Below are 26,328 nucleotides of genomic sequence, written 5' to 3'. Positions count from 1 at the left end.
AGAAAGTGCTCCACTGTGTTTTTAAGATCCATACACCTTCACTAGAATCATTTGGATGATTTCAGCCCTGGAATTGCTGATCTCTGTTGAATTAAAGGTAAAAGGAAGCAGTTAACTTCCTACCTACAGCTTCATGATATCACAAAGTGGAGCAGAGCATTCTGAGCTTTGGAGATGTAGACAGACATAATAAAGGGTTTCTCAAACGTGGGTGCATGAACCATAACACAACTCCAACTCCAGATATGTTTTTGATGATGATGCACAATAACATGTCTTAAAGCTCTCAAGAGTCCATTTGGTGTAATATTGGACCTTTAACGCATTGACCACCAGTGCACTCTGTTTTACCCTTTATCGGACTGGGTCAATTGCTCTGTCTACCATGTGTCTGAGCCGTGCCTTTGAAGTCACCTGCTCTGCTTCCTGTGGCCCGCCTGCTCACGGGCCAAACGGGAAGTGGAGAGGGCAGAAGGGCGGGAGCGAGTTAACATGTTTGGTTGAGGAATCCGTCTGCTGCTGCTGCTGTGGCCACCGCCTTCCTCTGCGCTCCCCCTCCTCTTGCTCTTCCTCCTCCTCCTCTTCTCCTCATCTAGCTCTCTATTGCAGCAGCAGCATCAGCACCACCACCAAGCCCCGGTCCGTGTCTTTCTCTGCCCGTGTGTGCGCGCCTCTATCCCGGGTTCCATGAAGACAGTACCTCCCCACCACCATGGGCCGCCAGCAAACCATCGCCTTGACGTGTTGATATCGAGATATTTTAATTCTCAAATATGAATCATGCATTTGATATCTCTGGCCACTTTGCTCGTCAGCATCCCTTCGCGTTGGCTGTACCCATCACTAGCGTCATTCGGTACGTATTGCAACATAGTCTTGTATGCTGGTAACTTTGATCTTATCTCTTGAATGCTATTTCACACTATTGTTGTAATATGATGCTGAGCTGGAGACTATGTACTTATCCTCATAGTTGGCAATAGGAAACAGTGTGTTATGTTCCCCAGACTGCGTATAGTGTGCGTGAGGCTCCACTGAGGCACACTCAATCATCTTTGTCCAGCTTTGTATCATTTTTATTTGTAATATCTTATGTGCATGTTGAAAAAGAAGGTCGCCAGTACTTATCCTGATAAAGTAGCCTACACGAGACGTCTGTTCCTTGCTGCTGTTTAGATTGCATAATGCACATTGCATATTGTATGTCCTGCAGACTAACTATGATACATAGGATATATATAGTAGGTATAGTCGTTGACATTTTTGCTATGATCTAAAATATATTATCGAGGCATCACATATACAGCATGGCTTTCTAAAGTATATGTTTATATGTGATGTTGAAATTGTCTTGCAGTTTCTCAAGGAGTAGAGGACAAGGTTGAGAGGGACGCAGTGCTAACGCTGCTGAAGCAACAGGCAACTGCAGCACCTGCTTCAGACAACACTACACAGCATGCAGCAGAGCTTGTGATCACCTACCCCTCACGCCTGGTGTACTTCCTGAATGAGGACTCGGAGAGTGCCTATCATGACTTGGACACAAAAGCTAAAAACCAAGTCACAGAGGGACAGGTGAGAGCTGATCTGCCGCGTTTGATCTCCTGTGTCATGCAGTGAGCTTTGATGTCTTAAGTCTATAATGTCCTCTCTCATCTATAACCTTCTCCTCAGTGTGCTATTACACACATCTTAGAAATGCATTGGCCTTTTGTGGCTTTAAAAATTAAAGTGATTTTTGAGCATTTGGGCTGAAGATGGCTTTTTAACTCGATTTGAGCACTGTCATGTGACTTTGATTTATGTCCACATCCGTTATTTGTGCAGTGTAGTACGTTATAGACTCTGGAGGATTCTGCTCTCCACAGCGCCATAGTCTAAAGATGGTACACCGTGACTGACTTGTATTTCTGTGTCTATGTTTTTACAGCCAGTCCACCTGGCCCAGGCCAGCTTTCAGTTAGAAGCTTTTGGTTCCAGTTTTGTCCTGGATCTGTCATTAAACAAGTAAGAATTACATCCCCTCTTATTTAACTACTTTAATTAAAACAAACAACTAATCCTAGTGGTTAACCCTTTTAACCACTGTTAAAAGTACAATCTTTTGAGTTGAGTTGTATGTTTGGACATTAGGGGTATGATTTATTTGACTACTCAACACTAAAAGAACAACTGAGTACACAGTGTTCTTGTCTAACAAGTAAAAACCACGTAGCTCTTAGTGACCAGACAATGAACACAGACAAAGTGCATTTCGAATGATCAAGAAAGCATCGCTTCTGTGTTCATTCAGGTTAGCTTTAATTGCTTTGAACAGAGCAGAGTGAGATCACTGTCCTGTCCAAAGACACAGGGCCTGCACTCTCATATTGATCTGCTCCCTCCTCATAGCCATTCTACATAAGGGAAGGAACATGCACTAGGACACCAGAGTGAGTTTCAACCCGCTAATGTGATTTAAAACTCAGTGCTACTCTGAAACATAGTAATTGAATTCTGTTAACAAGGCTGAGTGCTCAGAAGCTCTAACCGTCTTGTTAGATTTGGAAACTTTATGGTGATAAGATACTGATATATCTTACAGTCTGAACAGGCACCACACCATTTGTTAACTCATATTACATAAGTTTCAAACATTGTGTGAAAAACGAGGGTGATACTCTAATTTATAATTGTCATTTATTGATTTTGAATGACCTAGAGACATCTCAGAACACATGAAGATATGAATACATAGGTGCTCTATTTAGTAAGCATTTTCTATCAGAGTAGAAAGCTGGTTTAATACTCATACTGCTGTTTCTCTTGGTAAGTGATATGGTCCTTCCCAGGCACTAATGAAGCTGCAGTAGAATGAGCAAAAACACAAAATCTTGCTATTGGTGTGCTCTGGTGTGCTTATTAAATGAAAGTGACTGGATAATTGTGAGAGACAGGACATCTTAGACGTAAACAAGTCTGTCCTATTTGTCATTGTGGATTTTTTGACTGGAGAAATGAGGGGACACACAGATGTTGTCCTGTTTAAGCAGCTCCTCTTTGCTTGGACAACACTGTGACCTTGACTCTAGCTGCTGCTTTTGTAGCTTATCTGTGAGATACATGAGCTAACATCTGTATGGGCCTTTTCTGTGAGAATACAGGGTTTGAATTCTGCTTAGTGGTACAACTCTGACAAGGCTTATCTAAATATAGACAGGTTTGCGGCCCTTTGTATGTTCAGCTTTTTAGCAGGACTATTCAGAATCCTTTTAGACATGTTGCTGTGATTTCCGTGGTTTTGAGTGGTTTTGATACTGTCCACAAACCTAAGGATAACAATATGGATAAGTTATAAAAAACATCCTTGTCCATTGAAATAAAACTAAATCTTATGGCTACATGATCCTCAATTCTTCATTCATCTACAGTATGTGACCCTACTCATAAGCCCCTACAGTGTCAGAGAATGGCTGGAAAATGTAGTTGCAATATTTAGGTCACTTTAATGTTTAATTGTGAAATTGTGCCTTGCTTTCGTCTTTACAGTCAGACCTTATTGTAGGTAACTGTAGAAAAACATGGCCAATCTCGAACACTTTACCTGATGTAGCGCAGACCCGTGCACACCCACTCACACCCACTCACACTTGTGCAAAGACAGATAAACTCGGATAGGCCACTCGGCTCTCCCTGCCTCATGCTGCTAAAAATAGCCCTCACTTGGAGACCTCTCTTGCTATGACCAGCCACTCACAATGCTACACATTTCCTCCTCATATTCAGCTGAAAATCACTCCAAATGTCAGGTCATGTCTAGCATCATTTTACCTTTGAGCTCTGAAAATGTATATATATTTTAAAAATGTACTATTAGGGCTGGATTGTGTTCTTTATATAGCCAGAGATGCTGAGTCAGATAACTGGAAAGCTGTTCAAGGTGAAACTATGAAGTGTTTACAATAACTTAACACTTTTGGCTTCATGGCTTGGCTTGTATGATCTTGCATTATGACATTTGTCCAGATTGTGAATGGTTAGTCATTAGAAGAGCCACAAAATGCTCTTTTTAGATTTACTGCATTGTTTCAACGATCTGCTCATGCTGCAAAATCATTGAAGTGTGTTTTTATGACTAGTGCAGAGTAATCCAGTCACAGCGGTAATTAGGTATCTTCATTTAACACCCAAAGGATCCTGACGGTTTAAAATGAGTGTATAACTTATCTCAATGTGTTTAATTAGCGTGCGTGTTTCTTTCATTTCAGTGATTTGTTATCTTCAGATTATGTCGAGATTCACTTTGAAGATGGCAAATCAGTTAAAACAAAGGTAAGACTTGCTGTGATTAAATGTTTTTAGTATATATTTATTTTTAGGACACGCACAGTAGTTTAATTTTACTAATGTGCTTTCATTGGTAAGTTGCCATAGGAACAAATCTTTAAAAAAAAAAAAAAAAAGATAAAGATGACAGAGAGGGAATAAGAGCCTCTTCCTGCCACTGCTGCTGATTCAGGCTGGGCTGGGCTGGCATTGCTGGAGCTGAATCAGCAGGCTTTTTCTCCCCTGCAGCCTCCTGCCTGAGCTGTGGTCATGTGACAGCAGGAGGGAGGGATGCGAGACAGGAGGAGAGAGAGCTCTGCAGTGTAAGTGCAGAGCGGAGGGAGGGATATAGGGAGAGGAAAAGAGAGAGAGAGAGAGAGAGAGAGATAGGATGTCCTCTGCTCACCCTGGGCCTGACAGCTGAGTCACAGATAGTGAGAGGACCTGCTTTGTAACACATTAACTTACAGTATTAACAAGTCTGGGAAGTGGCGCCCCATAGACCCCCATAACACTAAACACTAGGCCTGTCACTGTAATTACTATATTGACTTATCATTCAATATATCATACATGGAACAGTGTTTTTGGGGTGCTAATATTTCTCATCTTTAAATTGTCTTTGCCATATTGGGCAATTTCTGGTTATTTTTTGGTTACACTAAAAGATTTAAGCTCTAAAACAACTAAACAGTTTCATTCAGCTGTTTATCTATTGCAGCTCATGTTTTTTTAACACTACTGTAGTTTTAGACTGCATCCCATTACACCCCTTGGCCACACCACTTTCCCCATCCCTCTGTTTTGAGTTCATGTGTAAGGTTAGGGGTGTCCCAGTTACCGTTATGTCAGAGGGGTAGGGGAAAGTGGTAGGGTTATATACCCCACCAAATGCAGATTTTTCAGAGGCACACTCCAAACGGAGGGATATGAGCAATTTCCCAGAATGCTTTGCGAATCACTATGGTCATGAACTTTGGGTAATAACTGATAGCAGATACAAGCGGTCGAAAGACATAGGGTGAGGAGCTCAGTCACACAGGAGAAGCTCGGAGTAGCCTGCTTCTTCTTGACGTCAAGAGGAGCCAGCTGAGGTGGCTCGGGCATCTGCTCTGGATGCCTCCTGGACGCCTCCCTGGAGAGGTGTTCTGGGCACGTCCCACTGGGAGGAGGCCCCAGGGAAGACCTAGGACACACTGGAGGGACTATGTCTCTCCGGTGGCCTGGGAACGCCTCGGGACCCCCCCGGAAGAGCTGGAGGAAGTGTGTGAGAGGGAAGTCTGGGAGACCCTGCTCAGACTGCTGCCCCCACGATCTGGACCTGGATAAATGGAAGAAAATGGATGAATGGATGGGTGCTTTGTGAATCACCGGCAAGATGGCTGCTACCACCACCACAGAGACCAAAGAAGTTCACAAATTGTAGACGGCATGTTGGATTTCTGGCAAAAGCTCATCGCATCTGTTTACGTAAAAGCTGGCGGAGACTACTGATGACAAATTACCTAAAGTAAAATTATCTTCCAATGGGATATGTGTGTTTTTTTTTTTTCAATCAACATTACATGTTGTTTCTTACTTTGCATGCAAAAAGTGTAACAAGATGTATTTTCCTATTTTATGTACAATTGGTAGATCATTTTACTTGTGAAAGTGAAAGTTACTTCAAATCATGATAAAACATTCTTAATTCAAGTACTATTAACTTGACTTTATTTTAGTTTTTTCAGTGTACAAGCTGTTGTAAATCCTTGGAGTTAAAAACACGTGATGGCAGAGTAAAATGTGATCTGTATGCATTGTATTGTGCTGCCTTGATGCTGAATCAGCTCTGTTCCTCTCCTCAGGGTGGTGAGCACTGCTACTACCACGGTCAGGTGAGAGGGAAAGATAACTCCTATGTGGCCTTATCTACCTGCAATGGGCTGCAGTAAGTTCTGAGCTAAGCAAAAGTGTATGTGTGTGTATGTATGTGTGTGTGGTGGAGATGTAACGATATTGTCATGATAATCATGGTCAAAATAACTGCGATTAAAGATTTTATCATGATCACAGTTAAAGTTGCTTACAGTTTTAAAATGTTATGGATATTAATAATTATCATGTTAATGTTATGAATAAGTTCCATGTTTAAACAACGTTTATATATTTGTACTTTGATCTAGTGGAGTTGATGATGGATAAGAAGCTTTTTTCTACACATTTTAGTGATACAATGGCGATCACAATCATCTTTGTCGGGAATTATTACAATTGTATAAAATGTTCTACAAACGATTATTCTTTACCCTTTTTTATCATGATAAGTGATATTATTCTTTATTGTTCCATCCCTATCTCACAGTACGATGTTCATTGTGATATTTTGTGGAGGCTAACAAAACTGTGAATATGCTACTTAAAATGTCTTGACAAGATTTAATTCAAAGAAATAACATTTAAAAGTGCTTAGAACTGTTATTTCTTCATGTAGTCTGCTGAAACTGAGCAAAGGATCATGGTCTATGTAGTTCCCTGTGTTTTTTGTTTTTTTAGCTATTGCTGCACCATAACTATTAATTTAATTAAAGATCAAAGAAACTTGTAATTCAATATATTGTGATTGTCCACAATATTATTATGAGAACTTTAGATGATATGATATTATGAGATTTCAGTTATTGTTACATCCCTAGTATGCGCTGCTGTTTCTCTCCTGTTCACCGTTGTCCATTTGTGTTTTCATAGCGGGATGTTTGATGATGGAGTCTTCATGTATCTAATTGAGCCCTTAAACCAGACTCATTTTATAGTAAGTAATTTTCTTTTTTTCTAGTAACAAAATTATCAGGTACATTGTGTAACTTTCCTGGTGGAGGGCCCGTCAAATGCTTTTCTCCATGGAAATGTTATTGCTTGGTCTAAAATGTTTTACGCTATAGCAATTAATCTTTCTATCTTCATGGAGACCAAACCAGACCAAGTTATATGTCAGATCTGTGGAGAGGCGACCCCGCTCAAAGTCAGAATGCCTGTTTTTCTGGGTATTTTTGACTTATAAAACTACCTGTAACGGAATAAGTGCAATAGAAACAAAAATGTCCATAGAAACAAGCAGGTAACAGACCCCCAGTCAAAAAGTTACATAGTCTGCCTTTAATGTGGGGATGGGTTGTTGTTGTTTTTTTTAGCTGTATTTTAAATGTTCATAGGCCATTTTATGAAGCACTTGCACATTGGTATTTGCTGTGACTTTACCTCTGATCTGGTCAGTACATGTATTGTGCAATGTTCCTGCCAAATAAATAAAATAAAATAAACAATAATTAAGATCCTGAAATTAGATTTAAAGGTGTACTATGTAAGGTTTTGGTTGGTGGTATGTCACCTGTTTGGTTCTATGGATATGTCATTGCTTTTCATGGAATGTTCTACCTTACACTTATTAAATTATAGTTGGTTTTGTAGCTCATAAATAACTAGAAAAACAGGCATTCTGAGTGTGAGTGGGGTTGCCTCTTCACAGATCTGACCTTTAACTTGGCCTTTTTTGGTCTCCATGAGAAATGAAAACAGAAAGGTTTAATACCACACTGTGAAGCATACCAGACAAAGCAATAGCATTTCCATAAAGAAAAGCATTTAACAGACCCTCTACTAGAAAAGTTGCACAATGCACCTTTAAATCTGGATCTTGTCCTTGTCTTCCTGTGCAAATTCAGACATCACTGTCATAGTATCATATGACCTGAAATTTCTATGTTTTAGAATCTTATAGGTATTTAGTATTATAGTATGCCAAGTTGTATATTTATGTGTTTTTTTTTGTTTTGTTTTTTTATGAAAATGGTTGTTTCTTTAGTTAAAACACATTTAAAAATAGTTTTGTTTTCTTGTATTGTCTCATCAGAGTTGTCCTAGTTATTTATTACTCCAACTATTTTCGTCCATTGAGGCAGAGAGATCTTCAACAATCATATCCAACTCTAAATATTCTCTACGATTCTCAAACCTTTCACATCAAGTGCCACCTAAGAAAATAATTGACCTCTGCATCTATGACTAAATGCATGGCTAAACCAGATCTAAAATTGCACTACACAGCTGTTATATTAGTTCTGAACAAGAGCTAACGCAAAGGGAGAGAGATGGATTAAAGGGTCCATATTTCTCTGTTTTCTGATCTATGTTATAATGTTGTTTCATCATTCAAAACAGACCTGAAGTTGTGTTTTGTTCCATTCACACATGTTTAACACACAGACCTTACAAATTTAGTCTGAATCCTTCAAAATGAAAACACTCCACTCCACCTTGTACTGTCATGTGTGATGTACAGGAAGTGCTCCACTGTGTTTTAAAACTCGTTCACCTGCACCTTCACTGCAATCATTTAGAATTGCCAGTAATTAGTAGTTGTCCATCCCTACTAAACTAAAGGTTAAACTATCGCTTTTTGGGATGTAGGCAGACTAATAATCAATGGTTACTCAAACTTGTGTGAATGAAACAAAACACATCTCCAGGTATATTTCTGAGGAGGTAACAACATTATAACATGCCTTAAAGCTCACAAGCGTCAATATTGCACAATGTATGACCTTTAAACTCTCAAATGATGTACCGCTAAAGGAGGATTTCCTGACAGGTACCACAGTAACTCTGCTCTGTGCCATTTACCCCTTAAATTTGAACTTCCTCAATAAAGTATCTGTGTGTCTATGTATATTTTTTTTATTTTTTTATATAATGATTCCCATCCTCTGCTATCATCAGCTCCTGCATGTTACAGTTCCTGTGTTTTAACAGTTGCTTCTTCTTCTTCTTTTGCAGGAAGCAGCTGCGAGGCCTCACACATTAAAGCGAACCACCTCTCTTCGATGGAACAATGCTTCAGATGAACAGGGTAAACTTTCTGTGGTTGTACATTTTCAGAGCTCACCTCCTCCAAGTGTCCCCCAGCCCTTTACTGTTACTGCACTCTGTATGCACTGACATCACCAGCTCCTGATTGAGGTCACCACCTACAGTTTGTCATTGCTATAGTGGTGCAATTACTCCTTTATGTTCGTGTGTTAGGACAGCGTTCACATGTCCTTGGTGATTTGACCCTGAGACGATGTGCACTGTATATTTTCCAAGATTATATTTTATGCAGTTGGTGGTGTTATTTTGTGTTGTTTTACAGTGGACGAAGAGCAGCTTTTCTCAGACCTGGATGACCTGTCCTGGCTTAAAAGAAGGAAAAAGCGCGCTGTAAGAAGTCTGCTTTATTCAGTACTCTAAAACAAATCTATATAACATTATAAAAGTTTTTTTAATTATTTAAAGATGCACTATACAACTTTTTGGTTGAGGGTTCGTCACCTCCTTGTTTCTATGGAGATGTCATTGCCTTGCTTGAAATGTTCCACGGACATTATACATTTCTACATAACATTTATTGCATTACAGGTGGTTTTATAGCTCAAAAATACCTAGAAAAACTGAAAAATGCCATTCCACTGATCTGACCTGTAAGTTGACCTGTTTGGTCTCCATGAAGTTAAAAAGGTTTAATGCCAGACTATGAGACATTCCAGACTAAGGAAACATTTCCATGAAGAAAATCATTTGACGGACCCTCTAGAAGAAAATTTACACTTTTCACTATTTATTTTTTTTATTTATTTATTATTTTTTAAATATCTTTTATCAGATGTCCGCCATCTCATAAAATGCTCCCAGTCATGTGAAACACTCTGGGATGAATCAGTTTGCAAATAAAAAACAATTCTAAAATTCACAAAAATTTACTTATATAGGAATTCTAGACTTTAACTTAGACTTTTTATTACCTCATTTCAAGTCCATAATTTTTTTTTTTTTTTTTTGAGATATGCTTCAGCATTGACCACAGCGAAAGCTTTCTCCAAATCTACCGTCTATTGGATGATCCCGCCAGACACCAGCGACACCTACCCTTACATTTACCCCCAAAAATAAAAGAAACCTGATGTTCCTCCTTCCTGTTATAATGGGAGCAGATCAGAGGCTAAAACTAAACAATGTCAGCTTCACAGAGACGCCTGCCATTAGTTTTCACTCCAAATGGTTCAGAAACAGCTTCAGTTTGATTTGGATGTATCATTTTAGTCAGGCGTTTAAGGAAAAATAGGAAAAATATATAGAAAATAGAATAGAATAGAATAGAATAGAAAATATATAGAAAATAGAAAACTATATTTGTAAGGATCTAAATGTGTGTCCATATTTTGTGTGACAGATGCCTCGAAATATCTTTGAAGAGATGAAATATTTGGAGCTCATGATTGTCAGTGATCACAGCATGGTACGTTGTCATTTTTATTTAAAGGTCCTATATTACGCAAAATTAACTCTTGTGAATTTTTTAGCCATGTTTGAATGTTGTTACCTCATCAAAAACAAAATGCTCTGTTCCATCTTGTGATGTCATGAAGCAGTAGTGTTTAACTTCAGATACTTTTCACCTTTTGTTCAGTAGATTTACCAATTCCAGGGATGAAATTATCCAAATGATTCTAGCGAAGGTGTATGGACTTTAAAAACACAGTGAAGCACTTCCTGTATTACCACATGACATCACAAGGTGGAAATGGTGTGTTTTCTGTTTGAGAGAAGAACTCAGCCTAAATATGCAGGGTTTGTGTGAATGAAACAAAATAGAAAATAGTGTAATCCGAGTACAGTAGTTGGCGTATTGTATTGCTTCAGCTTATTTATGTTTCACTTTCTTGTTTCTCTTTATAGCACAAGAGACATAGGAACAAGCAGCATACAAGAAACTTTGCAAAGTCTGTAGTCAATCTTGTGGATGCTGTGAGTATATATTTCATATTTTATTTATTGTAGCAAGGCATGTATGTATTTGTGTGTTATGCTATGCTAAATTGTATAGCATACTTTTATATATAGGGACCCAAAGAAAAAAGTGTGTTGCAAAATATATTTTTTGTGATATCTATCTGTTTGGAGGTAAATAAACCCCTTAGCATTTAGATTTTGTTGATTTTATTTTTATGTGTAATTCGTAACATGTTCTCTGTAATGGACGCCGGGGAAGTCTTTTTGAAGTTTTTTGTTTCACCTCCAAAAAGTTTTTAGACTCCCTTTTAATTTTTTTTATTTTTTTTATTTTTATAACAGTACAGCCACAAAATAACTCCTATTGAGTTAATGTTTTATCCTGGACATTTAGGCAGAGGAACAGAGGAACCTATAGTCCCCCTTTAAGAGTCTATCTCAAAACACTTAAAAGATCGACTGGTTAACTCAAAGTCCACTGTAATGGACACAAATGAATGGGCCGGGTCTCAAGAGGAGATATATTTTCTTACTTTTATATTGACAGACAAGATTCTGCCCATTATTTAAAATGCGTAGCTTGACATAAAAAGTATTTCATTGTTTTTTAAGTTGTATGTTTTGACTATAGACTGTATATATAAATTAATATAGTTAACCCGCTTGCCGCCACGTTTCAAATAGGAAGTGAGCATGGGGGCGCTTCCGGCTCAGTTGACTCTGGCTCCAATTGACTTTACATGCTCTCTCTGTAACTGCTGCAGTGAACCTCATCATGTTGGTCTGAAAATGTTCATATCAGCCCACACCACATGATCTTGGTGTTTTTATTTTGCTGTTTTGTCCGTAAATAAATTTCTATGCTTAATATGGAACACCAAACTCCAAATTTGCCTCTATAACAGCTAGCCTCGTGAGCTTCATTTGACTGGAACTAAGCTCTATGGTTGCAAATCCTCTTCTTTGTACAGTCTGTGGTTTTGCCCATCTTCATATCCCTCTGTGATGTAGTGTTCTTGTTTTTCTGACCACTTCATTCAGATAATTATTCCTATAAACCTCACAGTTGTTTGCTCCCCTCTCTGTTTTTGTCTCTTTCATTGGCAATGTCAATGGCAGATCTTCAAAGAACAACTGCATACACGTGTGGTACTCGTCGCCGTGGAGATCTGGACAGACAAGGATCAGATACCGATCAGTGTGAGGCCGCTTGAAATGCTCAGAGATTTCTCCAAGTACAGACAACAAAGCATCAAACATCATGCAGACGCTGTGCACTTGTTCTCGTAAGACAACTGCTATTATTATTAAAGGTGCACTGTGTAACTTTTCTGCTAAAGGGTGCACCACTTGCTTGACTCCATTTTATTTGTTTGAAATGTTCTACAGCAGCAGGCGCGACACACATGGACTAAACCAGGACTGATCCCAGGACTGAAACAAGACTAAACCAGGACTGATCCCAAGACTGAACTAGGACTAAAACAGGACTAAACCAGGAGTAAAGCAGAACTAAACCAGGATTGAGTTTTGAGACAGGCCCGGAGGTGCACCCAAGTAGATTATTGGGTGACCACAGGCGAAAGGACTGGGGCAGAGCTCTGCGCCCCACGGAGTTAAGGGCAGCCGTCACTCGATCGTGATTTGCAGGCACTCTGCTCTGCGGGCTAGGGGTACTCCCTCTCTCTCTCAAGTTCAAGATTAGTCCTGGTTTAGTCCTGTTTTAGTCCTTGTTTAGTCCTTGTTTAGTCCTGGTTTAGTCCTGGTTTAGTCCTGGTTTAGACCTGGTTTAGTCCTGGTTTAGTCCTGGTTTAGTCCTGGTTTAGACCTGGTTTAGTCCTGGTGACCTACTGATGTTCAGTGATGTTAAAAATAGTCCCAAAACCCCTGTTCTACAGTATGGCATTTAACTGTCTCCATGGAGACAAGCAAGCCACATCATCAAGTTACAGGTCACATCTGTGGAGAAGTGGATCTACTCACAGCATGTTTTTGCATTCGTTTTGAGAAATAAAAAAGAAAATACAATATAAATTTGTTTAATGCCATTCAGTGGATCATCTGAGAAAAGCAATAACCTTCATCAGAAAAGTTACACAGTTTATCTTTAATTATCACCACAAACACATTTTAGAAAATTAAAATTGTGAAAATGTATAACATGGTAATATTTTTGTCACTGTTTTTTATATTTACTTGTATCTAGAAACGTGACCTTCCACTTTCGCAGAAGCAGTGCAGCGTATTATGGAGGCATGTGCTCGGTCAGCAGGGGCGTCGGGGTCAATGAGGTTAGATATGCTCATTTTACCATGCCGTGATTTGGTATATCGATAATAATTCTTCTGCTTTTTCTTAGTATGGTACCACATGGGCTATGGCAGCATCCCTCTCTCAGAGTTTAGCTCAGAACCTCGCCATTCAGTGGGATCCAGCTAACAAGAGAAGTACACATCACACTTGCACACCTCATCACATTATTTTTTATTTTTATTTCATGACAGTAAACACAAATACCTATAGGAGTAAGAGGTAGTGAAGAGGTAGTTTCAGTCGGCCCACCTCATATTCAGTGAGGCTTGCTCTCTGGATATGCTGCTTTGTTTCATCTTTTTAAGTAGCCGATAGGTCAGGGCAGAAGTCAACGGGCCTGGCTCGGTTTATGTGTCAATAACTTTCATAAACACAGACAACATTGGGGGGATGGGCCAGTTTTCCCTATTTATTACGTTGGACTTTGCCATGAAATATCCAAGAGGTAAATTCACAGATGTTGAATGTGATATTTTCAATCACTGACCAAAAGAACTTACTGTATTACAACATCATTTTGCATTTGAACAATATTAATTTTAGCTTCCCCCATCTGTATTAATTCATATTGGCCTTTGGAATGCTGTGGTGTTTTCTGAAACCCAACAATAAAACAACAAACAGATGCATTGAGTTCATGATGCGTTTTATGCAGACTTTAATATAGGTGAATGGGAAATAGTATAATTCTTGTAGATCTCAATTCGTTTGTTTTTGTTTTTGTGAGCTTTTAGCCATGTTATAATGTGGTTACCTCCTCAAAAACATATCTGAGGTTGTGCTTCATTCACGCATGTTTCTGTAATTCGGGGTTATTACGCTGTCTGCATCCCCAAAGCTCAAAATGCTCTGCTCTACCTTGTGATGTCATGTAGTGGTAGTTTTCAAGTTAACAGGTACCTTTTATGTTTTATACACTAGAAATATGCAATTCCGGGGCTGAAATCATCTAAATGTTTCTAGTGACGATGTATGGAGTTCAAGAACACAGTGGAGTACTTCCTGTGTTACCATATGGCATCACAAGGTGGAACAGAGTGTTTTCTGCTTGAGAGAAGAGCCTAAATATGCAGGGTTTACATGCTGAACATGTGTGAATGAAACAAAACACAACTCCAGGCATGTTTGTGATGAGGAAACAACATTATAACATAGATAAAAAATATTGCAATACTGTATAGGCCCTTTAGCTGTACTTCAGTTGTTTTTGCTTTCTGTGTGCAGAGGAATGTGGCTGTGCTGACTCCTGGAGCGGCTGCCTCATGGAGGACACTGGGTAAGACCCTGAGACACAAACGATAACAGCAGGAATATTACACCATGTCTAAGGACTTTGCTTGGTATATTAAAAACATCACGAACAGATCCAAACCCTTATAGTATGTACTTTACTGTGAAAATTTCAACATACAGTTACTTAGACTTAGATAAACATTGATCCACAGTAGCTCACATATCACAATATATTATAATTACAAAGGGCAAAAATATAAATGGTAATAATAAATTATAAATAATTAGGGATGTAACAATAACCGAAATACAGTGATATCGTAGCGTCAAAGTTCTCAAAATAATATATCGAATCTCAAGTCTCTTTGCTTAAATTAAGAGTTATGGTGCAGCAATAGACAGAGGGAACTACATAGACCATTTCAGCATAGACTACATAAAGAAATAACAGTTCTAAGCAGTTTATCAAGGCATTTTAAGAGGAAAAAGTAGCATAATTAACAGTTTATTTAGCCTCCACAAAATATCACAATAAATATCGTACCGTGAGATTTGGATATTGTTACATCCCTAATCGTGAGCCTACCCACCATATCATGAGCTTTCCTATGATATTGCAATAAATATCGTACCATGAGGTTCATACCGTGACAATATCGTATTGTGAGATTTGGATATTGTTACACCCCTATAAATAAATAAATAAAAATAGCAAGAGACTAGTGTCAAATAAGGCATATATGTACTACTAAAAATATAGAAATGTTGTAATACAAAATATATCTGGGCTATATCCAAGAGGTGGGTAAGGAGAAACAGTGCAAAAATGAAGTGGTGATTGACATGACATAGGGTTTTCTATTACATAAAGGTGAATTGTTGTACAGTTGTGTGGTATGAATGTAGTCGTGTTTCTCTCACTGTCTGCTAATTAAATTCATAGATAAAGAAACACTTTTTAAAATTCCCATTCTTGTTTTGCTTCACAGAGTTCAACATTCAAGGAAATTTTCCAAATGCAGCATCTCTGACTACAAGGATTTTCTTTTAAAAGGTGGAGGGTCGTGTCTTTTTAACAGGCCAACCAAGGTGACATGCTCCCTGTGCTTTTATCCACTCTATAACACCATAAATCAGTGGCTCTGTCCTTCACACTCCTTTGGTTTTCTCCGGCAGCTCTTTGAACCAACTGAATGTGGAAACGGGTTTGTTGAAGTGGGAGAGGAGTGCGACTGTGGAGGGAGAGCTGTAAGTTACTCTTGGCATCATTAAGATTTCCTCATTTTGTACACAGTATATGTGCCCAATGCCTCCTCCAGTGTGTGAAACTGTGGAAGTGTACCCTTTTTTGAAAGTAGTATCTCAGTGGTGATCTAGTTAAGGAAAAAAATAATACTAATTTTGTGAATAATCTGCATTTTATTCATATTACATTTAGCAAACTTACCCATACCATCAATATTATAATTTACAATGCTTATAGAATCCCTGTCCTAACTATATTCCATTTGTAAACCATAAAAATGCATTTGTATTTTTCCTTACAAAAATGTAAATCTGATTTCTTTCAACTTTGTTTTATTTTCATCCAAGGGCTCCTTTTCTCTTTTGTAAATTGTTAACTGCGGTGACGTCATATCTGCTAATTTACAGGAATGTTACAAAGACTGCTGCAAGAAATGTTCTCTTGCAAATGGGGCACATTGTAGCGACGGGCCGTGCTGCAACGGCACCTGTCTGGTATGAACTTTTTTAAGTTCACTGTATTAGCGCAGCACAATGCTGGTTTTTGATTATTTTTATTTTGGCCGCCCATCCACCCAGTTTCTTCTTTCTAGTTTTTTCCTAGGGGGTACAGTTGTCGCTACGCCGTGAATGACTGTGATATTTCAGAAACCTGCTCTGGAGACTCTGGACAGGTGAATTTTTTGTGATATATTTTAGTAAGTTATATTACATTTTATGTGTATTGTGTAAATTATTAACTTGAATTTTATCATTGTTTACAGTGCCCTCCCAACCTCCATAAACAGGATGGTTACCTTTGTCAGGTCAGCCAGGTAAGAACTCAGAGGAATTCAGAAGAAGAATTCAGAGGAGCATAAATTCAGTGTTAACTGTAGACACAGTCTCATGTGTCTCATGTATGTGATCTGCACTAGGGCCGCTGTTACAATGGAGAGTGCAAGACCAGAGAGAATCAATGTAAATATATCTGGGGTCCCAGTAAGTTTCTGTTTGACAGTTACCTCATGACAGAACACATGTGGTTGTGGTGGGTACTGCACATATCTGTGTGTTTCTTTTTCATCCAGAGGCCGGAGGCTCAGAGAAATTCTGCTACGAGAAGCTCAACACTGAAGGCACAGAGAAAGGCAACTGTGGGAGAGATGGAGACAAGTGGATCCAGTGTAGCAAACAGTTAGTTTAGTTTTAAAAATATGTGCAAATAACAATATCACAACAAAACATGTTGCTGAAAACTATGAAAAAAATGCACCATCTGTAGGCCCTTTTTATAGTCTTTCTATAATTTCAGTATGTAATGAAATCTAAGATCTATTAATTACTGAACAACACTTTATAATAACTACATACAGATCCGAATAAAGCATGAAGAAAGACTTAATTCATAATGAACCCATAGTTTATTAAAAATGATTCAGGCTTACTAACTACTTAATCAGTACTCCAACCCTTTCTCCTAATCCTAACCCCGTCCTATTTCAGGTGTAGCTATTATAAAGTGTTATCAATTATTCTTTATTGTATTTTTTCAGTGACGTCTTCTGTGGGTACCTTTTGTGTTCCAACATTGGGCGCAATCCACGCATTGGCATTATGAAAGGGGAAATCACACCCACAACTTTTAACCATCAAGGCAAGCTGGTGGACTGCAGGTTTGTGTGTTTGGGAAAGCATGGACCCCTGTTACTTCACATGCCTTTCTCATTTCTTCACCTCTGGTTCCACAGCGGCGGCCATGTTCTTTTAGACGATGACACTGACTTAGGCTACGTGGAGGATGGGACCCCCTGTGGGCCTTCGATGATGTGCCTTGACCATAAGTGTCTCCCCATCCAGTCCCTGAACATGAGCAGCTGCCCCTCTGGACCCAACGGACAGGTGTGCTCTGCCCATGGGGTAAGTCCAGATGTTTCTTCATATGTCCACAAAAATTTTCTGGATCGAGTATTGGTTCCATGACATCAGTTTAGTCGATATCTTGGTTGGGCCTTTGGATGTAATAAGACAATTTACAGGCTGATTTTGGCCTCAAATGTCTCATAATATTTGAACTTTTACTTATGATAGGTTCACCTTTACCTATACTCAATATTCAACAAGAGAGAAGACAAGAGATTAATATCTTTTACACGCGTGGAGGGAGTACCGAGAGAAGAACTCTAGTTACATGAAACTAGTTGTTGTTCACCCAAATACTCTCTAAAGCCTTCTCTCGTTTCTCCACGCCTTTTATTCAATTTTAGGACCCCTAGTTACAATGGGAACTACTCCTCTCAGAACGGGAGGGGGAACATGCAAACATTAAACATTTAGGAGTAGTTCCTCTTTTGCTTCAGGAAAAACAAAAATAACACTTCAATACAGTATTCAGGCCAGAGTTAAGGTCAGTCTGCCCTTCCTCATTTCATCCTCCTTAGTTTTATCCTCCTTAAGCAATGGTCGCCCAAGATGTTTCCTGTTATTGAATTTGATAGGACTTCGTGACCTTCTGCAAACTCATGAAATCTGCAATACTCAGAAACAGAGTTGTTTAAGTGCACATATTGATACATTGATTATAATATGATTAAATAACAAAAGTGAATATTACATTACCATTACATACACAGTGAGATTAATATAAATGTTGAATCCATCAACTTATATAAAACTGTTCATTTGAAGGATAAAGAATAGCTACATAACACTACTGGAGCTCATATGTAATAATTTAACTGTGTTTTAAGGAAATAAGCGTCTTTCTTCATCCCTACACTTGTATCATATTAGGGACCGGCAGATACTTAAAGTTAAGTATCTGTATCGGTATCTGAACTGAAAAAGATGATGAGGTGTGTCCCTAATCCACATAGATTATTAGGTCAACTGGGTTTTGTTCTTTCATTCTTAAACATCTACCAATATTTGATTTATTTTAACCTAAATTATCTTAATGGTGCATTGTGTAACTTTTCTGGTGGAGGGTCTGTCAAATGCTTTTCTTCGCAGAGAAGTGCGGATTAAACCTTTCAATCTTCATGGACACCTAAGCAGACCAAGTTACAGGTCAAATCTGTGGAGAGGTGAACCCACTCACAGCCAGAATACTTGTTTTTCTGGGTATTTTAAAGTTATAAAACCACCTGTAATTGAATAAATGTAAGGTAGAGCTGTTTAATGTCATACTATGGAACATTCCAGGCAGAGCAATGTCATATCCATAGAAACAAGCAGGTGACGGACCGCCAACCAAAAAGTTACATAGAGCACTTTTAATCTTGTTTGTCTTGCTGTGAGTTGTATATTGCGGTTTACTGTTCTGTGTTAAGCACTTTGGTCCACTGTGGTGCTATACAAATACATTTGACTTGACTGTTTGAAATGTTTTGAGAAAAGAAAAAAGAAGACAGTCCAGTTATTTGAATTTTGAAGAATCTTGGTACGGCTTCGACACTGACACTTATTTTTGTTTAAACTTTGACATGTTACAGCTGATACTGGTGGGATGGTGGTACAGCAGCCAAAAGAAGATAAAGGAAAACAAAAACACCTTGTCTGGCTGCAAAAATATTAGAAGAGAAGTAGTGATGGGAAAAATACTTGTACTTGAAAATGTATGTAGTTACAGAATACTGAATACATGAATTAAAATGTATTTTGTAATGTGTAACTCTAAAATTATACTGTAAAGATGCAAAACATAGCATTAAAAACAATCAGTATTCAGAATATTCTCGTTACATGTATTCAGATACTTCCCAACACTGCATAAAGCCACATACTCAACTCTCTCTCAGTCTCTTCAGTGTTGGGAAGTAACTGAATACATATACAGAAAATATGTATTCTGAATATTAATTTTGAGTAACAGTACAGTACAGTACAGTTATTATTTCTTTGGGTGGTATCAGAATATAGTTACTTTCATAAAATCATGGAAAATCAAGTCTTCTTTTCTAATATTTTTGTAGTCAGACGTGTTATTTTGTTTTCTCCTTTATCTTATTTTGGCTGCTGTTTAACCATCCTTCTTCAGTGTCACAAGTCAAAATCTAAACAAAAATCTGTCTCTTTGCTCAGTAATTTTAAGATTCTTCAAAATGTCATAAAAAATATAAAAGTGTGACAATTACTTAGAACAGTTAACTGGGTTTTATTCTTTTTAACTTTCTCAAAACGTTTCAAATACTGGTTGATGTCTGAGAAAGATACAACAAAATCCAGTTGACCTATAATATTTTGAGTCCATACACATAGCTTTATATGAGTGTGCATGCCTCCCTGACAGATTGCACTACTTTGTTGTTGTGTAAAGAATGGGGGCCTCTAAGCTTTTTTCATCCATTGTCAAGAAACTAAATATAGTATATAAGTAATTAAAAGTGATGTGTTATGATGATGATGCACAAGAGAAAAACAAACTGCAAAATGTTTATAACACCTCACAATAACAAATTTTGAAACACAATATATTGTTACAGAGATATACTGTGATAAACAATAATATTGAAACTACTTGAAAGCACTGACACCATAACAATAATGTAAGATATTCCATGTAAATCATCTGTAGCAGAATGAACCAATAATTAGCCGTAGAAGTTACTTTTTTCACCCTCTACAGCTCAAATCTTATCGTATTACAATAAAAATACCCCAAATCTTCCCCCAAACCCCCAAAATGAATATTGAGCCTAAAGTACATTGTTCCAGCTTTCATAGTGAACGTTGATATTGTAATTATCTTGACTCCTTGTGTTCTTTGTTGTGTACAGGTGTGCAACAATGAAGCCACTTGCACTTGTGACACCACGTGGGCAGGGACAGATTGTAGCATGCCTGATCCGCCCAAAGAGACTAAGGCCACTCAGGATGAAGGACCCAAGGGTTGGTTTTATCTCGTTGACAAGTTGTGCTATTTTATACACTGTTTATATTTTGAAATGAGTGCCATAAAATGCAGCATAGCGTTGCAAGGCATATTGAATATCTGATCAAAATGTAATACTGTTAATCTTTTTTTTTTACTGTTGATTTACTGGCAATTACTAAAACATAATTTGATGAAAACACTTCCAAATGATTAGCTTGTTACAGTATATGGTCATACAGACTTCACTAACTGGAGCAGATTTGGAGGTTCGAGTAGGTGGTCATAGGGGTTTTTGTGTTGACCAGGTGGTAATAATCCTGCTTTTCCCTCTGCACAGTGAGCGTGGCCACTAACAGGCTGATAGGGGCAGTAGCAGGGACCATTCTGGCCCTGGGGGTGATATTTGGAGGCACAGGGTGGGGAATAGAGTAAGCATTTGAACCCTTTCACAGCTCTTCCTCTCATAGTGATGCCTCAGTGTGCGGGCGGTCTCGTGAGCCGGCCTGAGCCCGTGTGTGCGTCCCGGTGGCTTTGTGTTTACTGTGTGTTGGTGATGACCATATAACTGTTGTGATTGGATGTTTTCAGTGTTGTGTGATTGATTGATGGATTCCTCCTCCTTCCCTCCTCCTCTTGCTCACTTCCTGTTGTTCTGCATTACAACAAGCCTCTCTCTTCATCTTCCTCTCCCCTCTTCTTCCTCTTATTCTTAGTTGTTCTGTTGTTGCTCCTATGATCCTCTCCTTTCTGGGGCATGTGGGGCGTTGAGATAGATGTTAGTCTGAGACGTGTCCAGAGTGACCTGGCTTGTCAGTCAGTGGTAGGCTGTGTGGTGACTGGGACCCTAAAATATGTTCACCATTCATACTGTGGGTTCATTTACATATCATCTGTTAAAGTGTTGAATTAAATTTGTTGATGGTCTAGTCTTCTGTACAGTAATATAAATATCACTATGCACTACCTCAACTGACACCAGATAAATGTACAGTTACTAGTATATTTGCATCATTACATGAGTTATATCTTAGGTCTGAAAAGCATGCCAAATTCAAAACCGGTCATTCTATTGTAATAGTATATTATGGTATGTTCTTGTTCCATGTGAAATCATCATTGTACCGTTACATGTCATTAATAACACTTCCAGTGAGCACACAAACTCATGTCTTTTTCCCCATAACCCTTTACAGGTCCTAGTGCCACCAATCTTATAATAGGCTCCATCGCCGGAGCCATCCTTGTGGCTGCCATAGTGCTGGGGGGGACTGGATGGGGCTTTAAGTAAGCAACACGCCGCATGCCTCTCCTGCTCTAACTCTAGCATCCCTGCTGCTTCTAGACACAGGGTTTGAGCTCCTGCTACCGACCTGAAGCCCTGGGCTGGACCAGATGCTCATGTTTTACCTGCACGTACAGTACATATCTGGCTATCATCCACTACATATGGCTGTTTTTTAATGTAGATCAAGATGTGAAGGTAGAAACCTCCACATCCTGTGGGGCTTGTCTCTGAATCTGTAGCAGAAACTCAAACTAATTGGACATGCTCAATGTTTGACGTGCATGTACAACGAGGGATCAGAGCTTTAAATGAGCTTTAGATTCCCTCTCAGTAATACTCTCACCGCATAGACTCTGGAAATGGTAAAGTACTCTTTGTACAGTAGCCTGTTATAATAAGATCCAGTCAAAGACTAAATAGCCTGCTGTCTTGAGCAACAGGGGTGTTAACTTGGACCTAAATAGGCCTAAGCTTTAAACGAAGTATCCAAACCTGCAGCCACCAAAGCATGCCAGGTAGCAAAGCATCATGCAAGACAATGACCAAATATCTGAAGACATTCTGCATGTTGACTTGTTTGATTTGGAGGAGGCCAGTTCATTGCACAAAGGCTGATCACAGGTCCCACTGTTGTCATGCTCTCATCACATCCATCACTTCTCTCTCAATCCGTCAGTGTTTGAGGGTGAGGCTTTAAATGGAGTGGTTAAGGGCTGCAGAGGCAGAAGTCAGGACCTTTTTGTTGGCAGTCTTTGTGCCATGGCTGGCCACACCCACCTGGATTCCCAGGCTCCGCCCTAGTGCAGAGCAGGACTCTCGGACCCGCCCACACCAGCTGCCATTGCTGCCTGCTTCACAGACCTGGTACAGACACGGCGCATTGCACTGCATGAATCATAGCAATAGTGCCACCTCCTACTGGCCTACTATTGGATCAGATGCATGAGAGAGTGACAAGGCCCCACAACAAGCCACAGTACGGGGAGGTTACGCATCACTCCTGGTGTTGTAAATGTCGTCCCAATGTTGTGGTTCCTACTGCTACCACTGTAGTCATCCTCTGTGTGCTTGTTTCCTCTCTCCCTCTATACAGTAAAGTTTGTGTAGCTCTTTCCTCCCAGCTGGTTATGTTTTGAGTGGAACTAATGTCTTTTCCATCAAAACGGGTAACGGAACACATCTCTTCACTTTGTCTCCTCATTGCACGCATAAGTCAGTTTCCAAGAAGGCAGCTGGAGATGTTTGTCAACCTCGAGACTAAAAAAATATAAATACTGATTCAAATTGTTTTTAATGCTTCAAATGCTCCCACTGCCTTCTTGTCAGTATTTCCCAAGCCAACATGGACCAACCTTCCTCACTTCAGTGTCTTTAGTATTTTTGTTGTCTTGTCCAGACTGAAGATGTGAGTGTGGTAGCTTGTCCAGGTTGCACTGTGTGCGTTGCAGACGTACCCAGTATTGACACTGACCATTTTTCTCTTGTTTTGCTCCAAGAAATGTGAAGAAACGACGGTATGACCCCAACGCCACAGCCATTTAACCTGAGGAGAGCTGGCAATCACTGATGGACTCCTCCAAGGCTTCTTCAGTTGGCAACCCGACTGCTGGACTGCACTTATTGCTGCTGATCTTTGGCATTAGATTTACTTGAAAAAACAAAACAAAATAAAAAACAAACATAGTGGACATTTTAACAAATTCCATTGTAGAAATATAGAAATACAGCCTTTTCAAAATAACCTCCCCCATTTCTTGAGCTGCCCCTTACCATATCTAGAGTGACAGATCCTCTTCCATCCTTAAGTGCCAGTGCAGGCGTTCAGGCGGAAGCCATACCACTCTTACCTGGCATGATAATCTGCACAAAGTATGCTGCTTGCTGGTGCCCTGGCATGAGGAGCCCAGTTAGTGGGGCTTTGCATGGCTACGAAAGCTACGACTATTTATACAGCAAAAACAACATACTGAAGTGACTAAGTTCCAGTGTGGAATAGCCTTTGTAGAACCCTGTGGGGATCTGGGTGAGGCTCCTGTGGTTATTTTAAGGAGCTTGGTGCATGAGAGGGCCCAGGAGGGTGGTGCAGTGCACATAGTCAACACACACATCCAATAGTGTACATAAAGGAAGAGTTTGGTGTGGGCAGCATACTCAAAAGGACATCAGTCACTCTTGTTTAACATTCTAGCATGCTGTACTGTATAGCGGGTGTTATGGACCAAATCATAATATAAAATAATATATAATAATGATTATTCAAATACAAATTATTATACAAATTCATGACTGTTGAGAGAGGTCAAATGGTTCTTTAAAGCAGATCTAAAAACTGAGAGCATGTCTGGTTACTGTCACAAACCCTATACCCTCAAGCAGTGAACTGCAAAGCCAAAGAAGTCATCTCTGAACTAATGGATGTCGCTGCACAGAGCGCTGTCTCTGTCTGCAGCCAGCAGTGCCTCTCATGCTGGTGTGAAGTCTGTCCTCTGACCATTTCCTCAACACCCACTATACTAGCTTAGCCCTCGCTTTCATAAACTTTTAGTTGAAGTTCAACTCTACTGGTTACGCTGCATGCTTTCACTATAGTGGGCTTATAATTCTGTATGGGAGTCCCCTAAATCTGCAACAAAATACTCTACAAAAGATAGGTGCATGACAACAACTAAACATTTAAACTTTTATTTACTATGCAAAGAGAGATATTGCACAACGTATGGGTAATAACAATTTCAATATAAACAAGGATTTACAAAATCCTTTGCAATTTTTGTATTTGGCCATGTCATATGTCTCATTTCATGATGCTTAAACATACTACAAATAAATACAAATAAAATAATAATTAATATTTTGAAAATAAAACAAGCGAGCACCCTTTACATATGAACCTGTTTGTGTGACTGTCATTGTTTGACCTGGTATTGTATGGCTCACACACGCGCACACACACGCACACACACACACTGTATGGTGCCTGTACTTACTGAGGCCCAGGGCTTCTCTGACAGGTGGTGTGCTCCAGGTGCTGCCATAGCACTGGCCTCAGTGTAACCTCCATGTGGTCACTGTCTCGTGTCTCTCACTGCATCATGTACAGGACTGGCGAATAAATTATGGACATATTTTGTCTCTGCTTTTTCATTTGTCATTGTATTTTTGGGGAGTAAAACAATGATGTTCAATAAAGCAATTTTATTTAACAAAACCAAAACTGTTATTTGTGTGTGATTCAAAAGATAAAGCTGCCCAGTGTGTCTTGGACATGCTGAAAATATATATATATACTCAAATTGTATTCTGACAGTTCAGCAACTTAGCATTACTGATTTTTTTTTTTTTTTTGTCAGTAGGGACACAAACTACTTAATTTTGATGTACAACACATAAATGTGTATAATTATGTAAAATGATCTGCGCCATCGAATAAGATGCCAGCAGAGAGCAGAATAACTGACTGTTATTGACTGTTTGAGGAGTGAGGCAGTTTAAATTAGGCTAAATACATTGCTACTTTTGAAGTTGCACAGTAAAGCTTGCAATGAATTGATCAGGTCAACCCTACTTTTTGGCACCAATACTTGTACAAATGAGAATTATCAGCTCATATTCACACAGATTAAACTGACTCAGGTGACTGAGGTGCAGGGTTAAGCCAATCATGCACATGAGACTTTTTACTGACTCCTTTATAACCTGAACATCTGATAATGTTTGCACTTCAATTTATAGAATGCTGTTCCATAAGAACCAGAACAGTATAGTTTTTTATGAGGTATCAACAGTTCAAAGTTCAAAAAGTGAAGTATAACATAACACTGGACTTTCAAGGGCATGAAGCATCATGATAAAGTTCCTCTGTACATTGAACCTAAGAACTTGTTAAGAACTAAGAAAGTAATAATACATAGATAGATAGATAGACAGACAGACAGATAGATAGACAGATAGGTAAATACTATATTGATCCCCAGAAGGGGAAATTCGGGGGTCTAGGTAGCTCAAATTCAGGCACTGACGCTTGTTCCGACCTGACTCCAATGTACTTCACATTTTTTAATAATAACAATAATTTTGCCATTCTTTCCTTCCTCTTCCGTTTTCAGATAACTAAACAATACATTCTATGAATCAATACATGAATAAGTCTTCTTCTTCCACAGTCCTTTGAGGACTGGAATAGAAACGGTCATTACAAGTACACTTTGCATCATCAGGAGTGAATCCACCCAGTGCATTTAACGCAGACCTCTTACTGTGAAAGTAATTGCACCTGAGATCATCTATG

The 26,328-nt window shown here is 39.0% G+C and overlaps 1 protein-coding gene across 1 annotated transcript; it reads left to right on the top strand.

The window, feature by feature from the left end:
* The first annotated feature begins 780 nt into the window (after positions 1 to 780).
* Positions 781 to 22,043, top strand: LOC110166615 (disintegrin and metalloproteinase domain-containing protein 23). The gene is made up of 25 exons (XM_055151261.1): positions 781 to 856; positions 1,358 to 1,575; positions 1,931 to 2,007; positions 4,248 to 4,311; positions 6,153 to 6,235; positions 7,033 to 7,096; positions 9,118 to 9,190; positions 9,473 to 9,540; positions 10,550 to 10,615; positions 11,056 to 11,124; positions 12,229 to 12,395; positions 13,316 to 13,400; positions 13,469 to 13,556; positions 14,647 to 14,698; positions 15,645 to 15,744; positions 15,832 to 15,903; positions 16,309 to 16,395; positions 16,494 to 16,574; positions 16,665 to 16,715; positions 16,818 to 16,881; positions 16,971 to 17,076; positions 17,436 to 17,555; positions 17,631 to 17,799; positions 20,658 to 20,769; positions 21,949 to 22,043. Exons 1-25 carry the CDS (start codon positions 781 to 783, stop codon positions 22,041 to 22,043), a joined length of 2,307 nt encoding a protein of 768 aa, XP_055007236.1.
* Positions 22,044 to 26,328: the final 4,285 nt, after the last annotated feature.

The sequence above is a fragment of the Boleophthalmus pectinirostris genome, unplaced genomic scaffold (assembly GCF_026225935.1).
Source record: "Boleophthalmus pectinirostris isolate CB_2022bp ecotype Guang Dong unplaced genomic scaffold, ASM2622593v1 HiC_scaffold_1, whole genome shotgun sequence".
Lineage (NCBI taxonomy): Eukaryota > Metazoa > Chordata > Actinopteri > Gobiiformes > Gobiidae > Boleophthalmus > Boleophthalmus pectinirostris.
The sequence above is the reverse complement of the archived record's forward strand: the minus strand, read 5'-3'. Positions and strand labels throughout refer to the sequence as shown.

Excerpts from the sequence above, each read along its gene's own strand:
- LOC110166615 (XM_055151261.1), top strand. The coding sequence starts at position 781 with ATGCATTTGATATCTCTGGCCACTTTGCTCGTCAGCATCCCTTCGCGT. Across the intron at positions 9,541-10,549 it reads AAAGAAGGAAAAAGCGCGCT|ATGCCTCGAAATATCTTTGA; the intron begins GTAAGAAGTCTG and ends TTTGTGTGACAG. Across the intron at positions 17,556-17,630 it reads GGCAAGCTGGTGGACTGCAG|CGGCGGCCATGTTCTTTTAG; the intron begins GTTTGTGTGTTT and ends CTGGTTCCACAG.